This window comes from Synchiropus splendidus, chromosome 19, assembly GCF_027744825.2.
Source record: "Synchiropus splendidus isolate RoL2022-P1 chromosome 19, RoL_Sspl_1.0, whole genome shotgun sequence".
NCBI lineage: Eukaryota > Metazoa > Chordata > Actinopteri > Syngnathiformes > Callionymidae > Synchiropus > Synchiropus splendidus.
Genome location: NC_071352.1, coordinates 15,324,698 through 15,338,359, shown reverse-complemented (window position 1 = coordinate 15,338,359; position 13,662 = coordinate 15,324,698). Strand labels below are relative to the sequence as shown.

Here is a 13,662-nt window from a genome sequence, read left to right as displayed (position 1 = left end):
ACCAGAGCTGATGGAATTTGCTTCTGTCTGACAGCGAAGCTAAGTTTATGTCAGCTCCTTCGTTTTAAATCACCGCCAGAACCGAATCCCTTGATACAAAGCGATTTTAATTAAAAACCTGCGTGTGAGAGTGAAGGGAGATAAATGTGGAGCAGAAAAAAATGGATGGAGGGCGCCGAAAGATGATGCAGAGGAACAGGAGGAACGGAAGAGAGGGAAGTGTTCGTGTGCATGCCTGCCACAATTCCTTATTCATGGGTTAGGTTTTGTTTTCACTAGTGTGGAGGTGTGTTATCACGAGTGCCTTGGTGTGTGTTTTCATGAGTCTGTCACTGTGTTTTCTCTAGCGTGTAGGTGTGTTTTCATGAGTGTGTAGGACTGTGCTTTCATGAATGTGTCAATGTGTTTTCATGAATGTGTCGATGTGTTTTTCAGAAGTGTGTGATTCCAGCTGTTTGAGTGTGTTTTTACTTGTGTGTACACGTGTTTTTTGAATGGTCTGTCCGTGTTAGTGTGCTTTCATGTGTGTGCTTTTCTTAGTCTGTTTTGATGTGTGGGTAATTTGCGTGTTGCAATTGCTTTTTATTTTGTGTTATTTTGTCGCACCTTTTGGCTCATATTTTGTGTCAAGCTATTCTGGCTCATATGCAAACAAATGTGGGTCTGTGTACAAGAGTGTGTGTTTATTCCAAGGCGCCGAAGTGCCCGAACCACTGTAAAAGTGTAGCGGTTGTCATCATGAAGCAACACTCATTCTCATTCAGAATTCTGGCTTGTGAGTAAAACATTGTGTTGGTCCTGCACTGATCCTGGACTGGTCATCGATCCTGAACCAGATTCTAAGATGGCGTCGGACACGTCTGCAGGGTTCATCCTGTGCACTGCTATATACTATGCTATATACTGCTGTGTCCACAGTCAGCAGTGCATCTTACATGCTGTTGTCAGCGCTCAGTAATTGAATAAGTGTTCAGAGAATCCTCCCTCTCAGATCTGTGGTCTGTTTTCGAGTCGACTTCGCAGCTGAAACTGTTGTTGTTGGTGTGAAATTACAAAATGTTTCCGACGCCGCAGATTGTCACGTGTTACATAACCGCCGGCGAACATAGTACTGGTGTTTCTCAGCTCTGGTGAAGAGGCGGCGGGTTCGATGCCGCAGGAGAAACAATGGCGGGACACACGCACAGAGAAATCACAGGCGTTTGTTACAGGCTTTACTCTTCCAACAGAGTCAGCTTGCCCCGGTGTGCCGCACAGATATTCCTGTTGTGTTGGCAAAACATGTTTTGAATTGTGTGAGGCATTGTGCCTTCGTTGTTGTGTAACTCTTGAGTGGCGTGTGCAGCTGTTTATGTTAGTGGTACTGTCATTGTGCCTGTGTGCGCACCTTGTTTAGCTGTGCTTGTGAGGACCAATTCTTGGAAACAAACCTAGTTTTTGAAGTTAAAACTAATTGGGTTTGGTTCATAGTTCTGGTTATTATTAGCCATTTGTTTTGGATAGGTTTAGGGTGAGAGACAGGAGAAAGCATTATTGCAATGAGAAACTTCACAATCTCCTCACAAGGATAAAAATACAAAGTTGTACGCATGTTTGAGTTGTGTATTTATTTTGGTGTGATTTTCATCACTACACTGCTAAAATGAGTTAGAAAAGATGAGTTACGATGCGCTTGGTGGAAGATACCAGTGGTTTGTTCTCCTCTCTGGAGGAGTCTGGGTGAATCAGGACATCACCACAGGCGCTGCACTCCACTTTTCTTCATTAAAACTAATCAGTCGCTGCTGATTGTGAGCTGCGCTAGCTGAATTAAAGACTTCACACACTCGCGCACCGGACCAGAGCGTGCACAGAATTGGACCAGTGGCTGACCTACGTGAGGCGGCGCAGCAGCTTAGCAGGGGCATAAATAAAGTCTGACGCCACTGGGGTCAACAAATGATATCACAGGAAACAGCCGAGAGGACGTCTGTTTGCTGCAACGCTCTTTTAATTATCAGCACGTCTCAAGTGCAGCGCTGCCGGCCGGCCTAGCTTTGAGAAGATGGTTGCTGTTGTGATGGTAACAGAGGAGTGCGCTAAACTGCTGCTGCTTCTGTCGTCCTCACAGAGCAGCAGGGAGCCAGGGACGGTCCTCAGTAGTACACGAACGCATCTAGCTTCAGTCCCAGTCACACACAGTGCTCGCAACAGCTCTTCTGGAGTTATTTTAGGATCAATATTGATCTCATGGGTTCTTCATCATTTCTTCATTCATTGTTTTGAGGTCAAATATTCAGATTAATAGAAAAAAAAAAACGAGGCACCGCAGAGCAGAACCAGAAGTAGTGACGAGGCAGCTTTGACTTCCACTTCATGACCCCGCCCCAGCACCTGATGTCATGAATACATTCATACGAGGAGCGCTTCCAGCGCTGCGACCTAAAAGCTCAGCGGTATATATTTCTTATTCATGGCTTCAGCGTGTCATGCTAGAACAACTGACACGATCCCGGCGAGGACGGAGAGTGATCCGAGTCCCAGCGGAGCCGCCATCGCTGACGTGACGAGGCCCGCTTCTCTTTACATCCCGGTGTGGAAGGCGCAAACAAACTCATGAATGATAATGGTCCTCTAATTGAAGCGCTTCTTTCCGCTGACTGCTGTGCTGCAAATGGAGTCCTCCGGGTCGTCATGGCAACAGCAGACAGAGATGCTGTGGAGGGCCACAGACCCCGACTGGATCTCTCTGGTTGCTCCCCCCCGAAACACACTCATGGTTCTCGGAACCATCCAGAGGGGTTAGTGGGAGGTCACTGGAGGTCAGCACCATGCTGGTCTCCGGTTCTGACCCGACACTCGTGCAGTTCGTGTGTTACATGTCAGAGTACCACTGGTGTGTAGTTTTTCTTTTGATTAGCAATGTGTATTTATATAAGTGTTTGCTGCTTTCTTTGGTGTTTTGTTCTGTTTTCATTAGTGTATTGTTGTGTATATTCAGAAGTATGTAGTTATGTGTTGCACTGAAGTACAGTTGTGTTCTTATTTATTTTTTACTTGTGTGCCTAAGCGTTTTGCTCCCCTTGCTTTCTACTACTTTATGCTACTGTGTGTGTAACTGCACTAACTGTTCTCTGCTGCACGACGGCATCCGCCTGTCTCACTGCCCGTCCGTCTTTCTGCTGGGATTAAATGTGGAAGATACTCTTAGATGTCATTATCCCTGTCGGGGCCCTCAGCTCCATCGTCATCATCCTCATCATCGCCACCCTCCACGGCGAGGGGAGTCTGAGGTGACAGGCTGAAAATTGTGATGCTTATGAGGAGAAATGGCTGCTAGCGCCACATTGACGTGAGGGCTGCGGCGCGGTGATGCAACAGCCCACCTGCAGCGCCTCGTCATGAACTGGGAGCAGATTACCTGATCTGATGATGGATGTGTAAAATTGGCAACACAATTGATGGAGTGAAATTAAAGCTTGGGTGGTGGGTCGGTGCGACTGTGTGAATTCTCCATCCATTCACAAGTCGTGTCTAACTTTTCACCGAGGTTGCGCACCTATAAAAAAATCATGATACAGTTGTGTATTTTATGGTGTTGGTTTCCGGATCTTTTCACTTGTGTTGAAAGGGGTTTGCGTCCCTCTGCCTGGATGTGATTCTCAGTCTTGTGTATCAGTTGTAGGCAGGCAGTTTACGATCGCATGAGGAAACCAGCATCATGATCTTGATCATGAGAGTGGTGTTGTTCTCGTTGGACCTCAAAGCTTCTGCATGTGTTATGAGTTCTTCTGGGGTTGAGAGAGACATGTATTCATGTGTCATGTGTGATCCATGTCTTCAGGAACATCTTAACAATCTGCCTATCAAGGAACAGGGCTAATTGCGATCTGAATGAATTAAATTACGTGTGTGTTGATGAATCAAAAAAAAAAAAAAAAATCAATAATGAAAAAGAAAGTGTCACGGTAGATGTGTCGAGGAATGTATCATGTGACGTGCTTTGTCTGTGAAAAGTGTATGACCAATACTTGGAGGTGCACTTGGTGATAGCCGCATTGAGGCGGATTTATGCTTCAAAGTCAGCTCTATTGCTGAAGTCCGATTCTGGCTCAGCAACGTCCACTCTATCGAATTCAGGGACTTGAAATATTCATGACATTTTCCACTCTGGTGACTGAGAGGTTCAGAGAGCCCAAAAGTTCGGAACCAAAATGAACTCTGTCGAACGGCCGCGCTGCATCAGCTTGGGCGAATTGTTGAGTCACCGTGACTAGGCTGTTGTGGTCGTCATGGTGGTGAACCGGATCAGCACCTGCTCGGCTGTTGTGGTCGACATAGTCCCGAGCCGGTCCTGATTCACTGTTCAGGATTTAAATCCCGAGCTGTCGCCGTTGCAGAATCTCCCCTCAGGAAACGGCTCCCCCCATTTTCACTCCCCATGTCAGCTCCACAAACACGTCTCGGCGCACATGCAGAAAACACTCGCACACCTACTAATCCGTAAAGCAGAATCCTGAAGCCAAAAATAACGGATGAGATGGAGGTGGACAGATTATTGTGGCGCTAATCTGCGAAAGCTGAAACACAATTACACTGATTACAGAGCGGTTCTGGCACACCGGTCAGCCCAGAACCCTCCTGCTCCAGCACCATCCTGACCTGGACCAGTCCAGTTTTGAGGAACTACGGAAATGAAACTTACCTGAGCTTCATCAAAGGGATCTTCATGTTTCTGTTTTCAAACGTGATATCAATCACCAGTTCTGTTCAGACTGCGACTTTTAATTGAAGCGGGATAGTGGGGCGTGGGGTCACGTCCCACCAACCCTGATGTACAGATTGATTTGGGACTCAGGCCAGAGCCTTTAAATCAACCACCTTCTGTCGAGCTGCAGCCATTTCTGAGCAATTTACTTTGAAACTTTGGAGTCCTGCCGTCATTAGTGTGGTTCAGTTAAAGGCTGAGCCGTCACACAGAGGCTGAGGACACTTGACCTCCGACCTCCGGCTTCCTCCACATCATCAGATATGACGTCTTTGTTTTGAGATCTTTCTTAAAACCTCTTTGTACAATGACTTTCTAGTGATGTCTTCATCAATCTGTGATACCTAGCTGGACTCTGATGGAACACCTGTCAGAAATAGAACCATATTTGACAGGAAAGGAAAGCATATCAGAAGTATTGTTGGAGCATGATATTTCATAAATGTTCTTGTCCTTATATGTCTTCAAGTTATCTTCTTCTCAAACTTTTGAATGATAGGTGATCCTCAGCTGTTGGAACAAGTGTGTCTCTGCACGTCACCAAGGACACACACACACACATTCTCAGACAGTGTAATTAAAGTGTGATGTGCAAAGGCGTAATCATAGACCACAGGAAGTGCCCCCCTCCAGCTTTCCTCTGCTGTAATTATCTTTTGCCGTCTAATTGCGCCGACTCCAGGTGACCAGTCATCAGCTGAGAAGTCTGAATCATATCATCGATGTGTCTCAGAGTGCCCCCCAGTGGAGTCAAGTATGTCATATTCCTTTTAGTGGTGGGACTTCAACGAGTTAATTACGATTAATTAATTACAACAAAAAACGTGCAAAAATATTTAAGCATTTAATCGTTTTAATTTAATTTAACTGAACAGTTTGCTCTCCAGACAACAGGGGACCTTTGTAAGTGCAGGAGTTCCTGCTCCACTGATCCCACTGATGCACAAGACACAGGCAGCTAGGATGAGAACAACAACAACAAACATGGAGGAATCATCCCTGAACCAAAGCAAACAACAAGCATGCAAGCTGTTTGCTTTGGTTCAGGGATGTTTTTCGCTACACACTGGCCTGGGTTTCCCCTACTCTTAATGTATTTGAAATTCTTAGAAAATTGAAATTCTTGGACAAATATTTTCAAGACATAGAAAGAGCTTCAGTTTAAATAAGGAGATATAAAAACTTGAATTTAGCCACCATCGTGGTTTATTGGGCTATTCTCAAACTGATGCAAAATAATCAATATTTTGTTGTTCAAATGTATGTATGGGTCCCTCATTTGATTCAGCAATATACCAAATTCATTCAAACTGAAAAATGTGACTTCTTGTGGCAAATTCTTATACCATTAAACTGCAATTAATTGAAATTAATTCATCACAAATTCTGTAATTAGATTTTTTTTTTTTATCGAATCCCACCCCTGTTTTTTTTTTTATATCAAAAACAGTGATCCTTCTGATCCACTTCCTACAAGCTTTTTCCTTTCCCCTCTTGATATTGCGTTAGCCAGCACAGCACATGCCGTTTCAGTGTTGCTGCAGTCTCCGTGTCTCACTGCTTCCCGGTCGATGCGGTTGCCATGGTGACGTTTGTGTTTCATCAGCTGTCAGCTCTGGTTGTGGGTCAGAGCGCGATGCCACCCGAGAGTTTACCCTTTAAACATGGCGGTGTCAGACGTCCCTGCGCGGCAGATCTTTGGTGTGGAGGATGTGCGCAGCGGAATATAGATTTACACATCTGCTTCCACACAACCATTGTGTAAAAGTGTCATGTGAGCAGCCATCGTCTAATCTCTTTTACAACATTTTACGTCAACAGTTTTGGTTGAACACTTGTCTCTGAAAACGTTTTTATTGATCTATCACAAAAGAATTGTGATATTGTGACTGTTTTTTCCATTCATAATAGTCCAAGTGACTCATGAGGCTGCATGTGCGCCACTGAAACATTCTGATGATGAATCTTCCTAACAAGTGGCCTGACCGGCTTGATGAGGAAGAGCGAGATGGAGAGGAAGCCAGAGCGAATGATTAGCATCCCTCAGTGAGTGGCGACTGGTGATGTGGGGGCCGCAGCTCCAGAACATCGTGTACAGACGCAGGTCCAAACACATAATCGCACACCTTCCACCTCCGCAGCCGGCTGCGCAGACAGCCTCATGAATATTCAGCGCGGCGCTCCATAATCACATTAGACCTCCTCTCTTTCAACGCCGGTGTCCTGCAGGTCTTTTTCAGGCAGCGGCGCCGTCCAGCTGATTCGAAGTCTGATCAGTATGCAGCGCTGTGACCTGCTCCGGTCCGGTCACGTCCCGAGGGGGGAGGAGGCAGAGGGCGAGGGGCTCGCTGTGCAAATGTGACTGAGAAACCTGTGTAATCGTCGCGTGGATCTATTGAGTCACATGATCCAATTCCTTTAATTCAGTCCCTCTGACTGTCAATCTGTAGCTGGGTTACACTCGAGTTTCACTTCTTTGTTATTCTATTCCTCGTGTTGAGGTCAAAGTGGAGGTAAAAGTTTGGTTGGCTTTCTGATACCTAGCAGATGATTTCTCGTGGATCCACAGTCTCAAGGTCTAATCCGTCCGAGTATCACGGGTGCATTGAATACTGTAGAACAGGTCAGCTGAGGAGAGCGGGGTCAGGTGGTGTCAGACGAACCTTCACACAAGACACCCTGTTTTGTATGAGACCCACTGGTGATCTTTTGAACTGGACAGCAGTTCACATCGTCTTCCTGCAAGTGTGTGTAGTGTTCACTCGTGGGATTCTAATTTGTGTGTTTGGACGCTGCAGCGACAAGTGGACGCCACCACTGCATTTACATGATCAATGCTGAACCTACGTGTGTGCAAATGTGTGTCCGTCACTACGTGTGTGTAGGCCTATTTTAATTGTTGCCATGGAAACAGAGTGCTGCCTGAGAAGTCCAGATTCAAAGAGGGCATCTCGCTCTGGCTCTTCATCTGAGCTGCTTCTCTTCTTCTTCCTCTCTTCACTTTCTTTCATGTGTATTGTGTCTCAGCGAGTCCTTTACATCTCCCTGTAATTTCCTCCCACTCTCCCCCCTCCCCTCGGCCCTCCCACCTCTCTATCTTCCTGGAGAGCTCTGCCTCTGACTATTAACACGGGGACCTGTAATTAGCGCTGACGAGCCTCCAGCGATTATCTTTGCAAAAGTCGTCCTGTCATCTCTGCATTTATCCCTTTGTCCCCCCCGTCACTCTCTGTCTTCCTCGTCTGCGACTCGTTGACTGGCAGCATCTCTTGTTTGGCTTCCCGCTGAAGTTTACACTCAATGAAAGAGTCGGTCGGCAACAGTCCCAGTTGCTTCGGGATCCTGCCCACAGACGCGGTCTCGGATCTCGTCCCGCTGACTGTCCTCCTACGTTTGAAGACTTGGAGGATGTGGAGCCCACGCGGCCCATGTTAACAAGCAAGTGTTGCTGCTGATAAACATTTTGACTCGTGGTAATGAAAGAGACGAGTCCTTCAGTTTGAAGTCACTCAGTGGAGCCACTGGGTGTGTGGCAGGAGCAGGTACAGACTGTGAATTAACCCATGAGTCATGAATCTGATGCTGCAGTGGCTCCACTTCAATGCTGTTTCTGAGTTTTACATGTGTAGTGATGTCCCTCTGATGGCCATCTGTTGCCCTACTGTCCCGGTTGGTGCTCTGTTAGCGCCCTGTTGTCACTCAGTCAGCCCGTTGCTGACCTTCTCTTATTCTTCTGTCGTCCCTCCTTGTCGTCTCTCTGTTGGCCCCTGTCGTCTCTCTTACCCCCCTGCGTCGCCCCTCTGTTTCTGTGTTTCTTCTGTCGCACCTCAGTTTGCCCACTGTTGGCTCTCTCTGTTGCCCCACTGTTGCCCTGCCGTTGGCCCTCTGTTGTTCCTCTCTTACCGCTGTGTCTTCTCTTCAAGAAGACGAACGTGGGAGAGACTTGTGTCTCATAATCGAGGAGTGAAACTGGGCCAGCGGGTGAGAAAGTCAACATAAGGGGGAGTCAAATCTCCTCCTGTCAATCACTTGCTCTCTCTCTTCAGGCAATTGTCAGGCATCTTCTTCTCCACGTTTTTTCCCTGCTGTGCTAGTCTTTGTCTCCCTCGGAAGGCTTTTGTGTGTAACCTGTGGGCACGACGGGTCCCACAATGCTGGTCTGCCCTGAGGTCAACATGGATGGGACTAGAACCCTTCATGTTTCCTTCTTCAAGTGTTTTCTCCAAGAGTCTGTTTTCATACCTATTTATTGACCCTTCCTCCTTTCCTCCAGGTACTTCTCTCACACTCCATCATGCCTGCAAGCGGCCGTCGCAGCTCCTCTACTTGCTGCAGGGGAGTCTTGGGGTGCTCCTCCCCATGGTCAGTCTCTCAGGACCAGAAGGTGACAGGTCCAGCTCCGGGCCGGCTCCTCACCTGCCTCTCGCTGCTCCTATTTCTGCTCCTCTTGCCGCCCGCCTGTCAGTCCCGCAGAGAGAAAGGCGGCGGTGGTGGTGGCACTGGCTCTCACTACATCCCCATCCCTCAGCTGCCGCCGCACCACTTGGCGCTCCCCAACCTCCTGCGAGGGCTCAGCATTGCAGTGGTCCTGGTGGGCAACTCTAGCGAGGTGGCCTTGGCCGGCGCCCGGGAGAGAGAAGAGTTCCTGCACACAGCACCGAATGTGGAGGTGCTGACCATGAACGAGACTGACCCCAAGAGCATCATCAAGAGCATCTGCGACCTGATGACCGACCACTGGCTGCAGGGGGTCGTGTTCGGGGACGACACTGACCAGGAGGCCATCGCCCAGATTCTTGACTTCATCTCCGCCCAGACCCACATCCCCATCCTGGGAGTCCGTGGTGGCTCCTCCATGATCATGGCCGCCAAGGTAGGACCACTGTTTATCGAGCAAAGACATGACACACTTGGGGTCACACACCCCATCCTTCTTCCATCTGCTCTCTCTCACACACACACACACACACTCAGGTCCACCGGAGCAGCAGCTTCTGAAAAGCCGGAATTATTCAAGCAAAAGTTAATTGATGTCTTAGCACATTCACAAGTGTTTTTGTGTGTGTCTTAATGTGCGTGTATGTGCATGCAAGTGTGCGCAAGAAGCTGCCAGAACCTGCTATGACAGCAGTCCATGTCATTTCCCTGGTTTCTGGACAGCACCGGGCTCTCCTGGTTCCCCTGTGTCTTGTTGTTTTCCTGCTGACAAAGATGAGCTGGGTGAGGTGTCTCTCTCTCTCTGGAGATTTGTCTCCTGGTGGGATCCGCATTCAACTTCAATCTAACAAGCAAACAGGAGGTTGTCTTCCTGTGAGTCAGAAGTCATCATTTTGTAAATGATGAGAAGATTTGAAGGTCAGCAGTTCAGTCAGAGTTACAGCGTTGTTGCCGAAGTCAAGTCCTTTGAGGCCTGAAGAGCCTTCTGAAGCCATCCTTCTCCATCAGTTCACTAATGATTACTCACGACACCTGCAGCTGCCTCGGTACGCCAACCAGAGAGTAAGTTAATGTCCGAATTTTAAATAAAATTACGAAAATATAGACAAACTATAGAATTATAATTACATTTTTACATGCATAATAGTTGGAAGAAAATTTAAAAACAAGAAAATCTGCGATAATATGAATCACAAATAATTGGTCACCTGAAAATGTTCCAGGCAATACGCTGATCACGGCCTGCAGCAGGCGTGTGACTCGCCCACGCGCTTGTGGTGTTGACTGACAGCTTCATCAGGGGGCTCAAGTGGAATTGTAACTCCCAAGTGTGATGGACCTGTCAGCACGAGCCCCTCCGCCCTCCTCCCCCTGTCCTGCACCTCGTGTGTGTGCTCCACTTCTGAGCCCCAAATTCACGTCCCATTTTCCCGCTGCTCTGGATTTGCCAGCCTGTTTGTGTTGATCTTCAGTTCACTCTCTAACTTCCGGGGTTTGTCCATGATAATGGGTTAACTAAAGGTCATTGGCCTCTCAGGATCTCAGCAAGCAAATGAAATGAAGTAAAGGCCAACGTATGGAAGATGAATGACTGAGGGAAAGTGTGATGGACACACAGTTTTTCTAGGTGAAGCTCGAGCAGTTTGGGGGTCACAGGCTTGTTTCATAACTGACCCTTGTTATCACTCTCGTTTCACCTGCACCTGACAGCAGGTGTGGAAACAACCACCTTGTTTGTTTGAGCTGACGTCTGGTCGGGAAATACAGCTGTGTTTGCAGAGGGTGGAGGGTGAGGGTGGGGAGCGAGGGACGCTGGGGTAAGACAAAGGGTTGGTTAAAACATTTCACTGTCGTTTTCACAGTAGTTCTGCAGTTATGAATGTGAACGAGTGGAGCAGAAACCCAAGGAATTCATCAACAAAATAAGATGGCTTACGGAACAACAATATTATTTTTGAACACAGACAAACGGAGCTCCTGGCCGGAGGTAATGAACACAGCAGCAGTTGAAGAAACACAATGACAGATAACTGAACACAACACAGTTAAACACTGCAACAAATGATACCTGCAACAACAGGTCACTGTATAAAACTGCAGGTAACTAAACGCGACAACAGATGCTAAAAATAGCGAATAAAAGAGAGGACTGAACACCTTTGCACACACATAGACTGGATGTGAAGGTGAACTGCGTGTCATCCACTTGGTTGAAGAATGATCCAGAGTTCTCGCGGCTGCTTCACAAACAGGAGCAGGAAGTAGCGCTCTCACCTCCCGCTGGATCGGTGCCAGGCGATAGTAGCACCTTCCTACTCGAGCTGCTCGCTGATCAGCGGGAAGATTTCACAACTCGCTGAACTTTTATCTCAGCAACAAAGATAAACGCCCCGAAAAAGAGGCACCCAAATTAGTAAATCTGAGCGCGATGAGATCTGGAAGATTTATGGGCCCCATGAGGGAAGCACACTGGTCCAGATGTGGCAGCAGATGCTCTCTCGTCGTCGCGCCGCTACCTTCGTCTAAAGTTTCCTGTAGCCGGTCCGTGATCATTTGGGCTTTGGCGAGAACTTTTTTGTTTCCTAAACATTAATCCTATAAGTATTTTCTCTTCTCATATTTGTATATTTTTTGTTATTTTTATTAAACTTTTTTCAATTTCTTCTTCTTTTTCCTTGTATTGGTTTTCTATATATTTTTTAAAATCAATTTATTCACTACCTTTTAAAAGCTGTATATTTCTGTAACAAAAACATTGTGGATGAAAGTCGACATAAGTCGCATCACCTGTGATGGGACGAGACACTGAAGCTGAAGTAATGGAAGCTGAGCTCTCTGGGTTCAGACTCGCATCTCGTCATCTGGATGGTCCTAATGAAGTGACGCCCTAAATTTTAATTCTTGTTTTCCAAACCTCTGCCGACAATGCTTCACAACTGATTTATCTTTCATCGTCTTATTTACTTCTCACGCTTCTGTCGGCTCGGATTCACCTCACAACTGGATTATGGGTTCGGGTCATCAGCGGGACAGGTGGAGCTGCAAGGGGCGGTCTTCAGCACGCAGGCAGCCATTTGTGTTCTCGAAGCTTCTGTATCCGTTTCAGCCAGACGACTGATGTCGGCCGCACATCAGTGTGCTGACAGTTATGGCAACGTTACGCACGTCAATGTAAGTGCCGGCGCCGCTGATGGATGATGTCACAGAGCGGGCAGAAATGCGCTCTGAGTCTCCGGGAGCTGCCGACCCCTGCTGACATTCTCCTTTTGCCGCAGTCAGCACTTTCCAGAAATTAATGTGCTGAAAGCCAATGAAGCGCTCAACAGAACATTTGAGAGTCCGAGTCACGTCAAGGCGCTGATTCATCGCCGGATTGCTTTTGTCTTCTGACCGGATCTTAATGACTATCGTCTTAATGAGTGACGAGTAAGAAAGGATTCAGTTCCGGATAATTTGAGTCATTCGTTTGAGTTTTGGGTCGTTTGGGTCACACATCGGTCACACATCGGGTTTGTTATGAAGTTGTGATGATGTTTGTGTCCACTAGTGGCTAGGCTTTCTGTTGAATTCAAGAGAATTGGCTTGACAGGAAGTTAGCCTGACTTGAGGAAGTTAATGTATCTGTCCACCAAGTCATCTGAGAAGAAGTGACTCACGGACTTGTCACTTAAAAAGTGTTTGTTTCAATTGTTGTCTCACTCAAAATACTACTAGTCTCGGTGCACTCTTGATCCTGTTGTCAGTCATGTGACCACTGACCACCGTTGGACAGTAGCCTGACCAGGCCACATGCAGTGGAGCGAGAACCTAACTATCCAGTGATGCCACCTCAGTGTGGAGGCGTGGCTCCATGAGCTCTTAAGTCCTTCCAAATATGCATTCTAAAAGTCCAATATGAGCTGGACTAAGGCAATAATTTGGTTTTTGGGGCCGTCGTGTAACCGTGGTCAGCCTTCGTCACATCAGGATGAAGCCTTCATCAACTCACAAGATTCCTGTCTGTGGCTTCAAGCCACAGAAATGTGAAGCCAGCTTCAGCGGTGGTATATGTTCCTGCTTGTGTGGGCTCAGATGAGGATGTGTGAGGGGAAAAGAGCAGCGCGTGGGCGGAGTATGTGTGTGTGTGTGTGTGTGTGTGTGCGTGTGCGTGTGTGTGTGTGTGTGTAAGCACAGTTTAGTGTTCAAATGTAAAAATGCCAGCGCTGTAGGTGAATGTTTTGTGTGCGTCAGTGTGTCTGTGCGAGTGTGTGTTTGAGTGGCGTTCTCTTTTTGTTTCCCACTAATGGCATCCTTAGCAGAGCTGTTACGATGGAAACCAACGTTGCCACGGAAACGCAGCTCCATCTCCTCAAACCGTTTCTCAGCTCGCGCTCGCTTTCTGTGTCTCTGGAGCGCAACGTTTCCAACCGTCCTTCTCCTCCGCTTCTGTCTCCCGTCGCTCCTCGCCGGTCCCCCCCAAACATGACAGCCGACACCTC

At 47.5% G+C, this 13,662-nt stretch overlaps 1 protein-coding gene across 1 annotated transcript in view; it reads left to right on the top strand.

Moving 5' to 3' along the window:
• The window catches only part of grin2ba (glutamate receptor, ionotropic, N-methyl D-aspartate 2B, genome duplicate a), a 62,017-nt gene that overhangs the window by 13,909 nt on the left and 34,446 nt on the right, over positions 1 to 13,662 (top strand). The window contains exon 6 of the mRNA XM_053852847.1: positions 9,021 to 9,620. Coding sequence (XP_053708822.1) covers positions 9,021 to 9,620 — 600 coding nt within the window. The remainder of the gene's footprint in view (positions 1 to 9,020; positions 9,621 to 13,662) is intronic.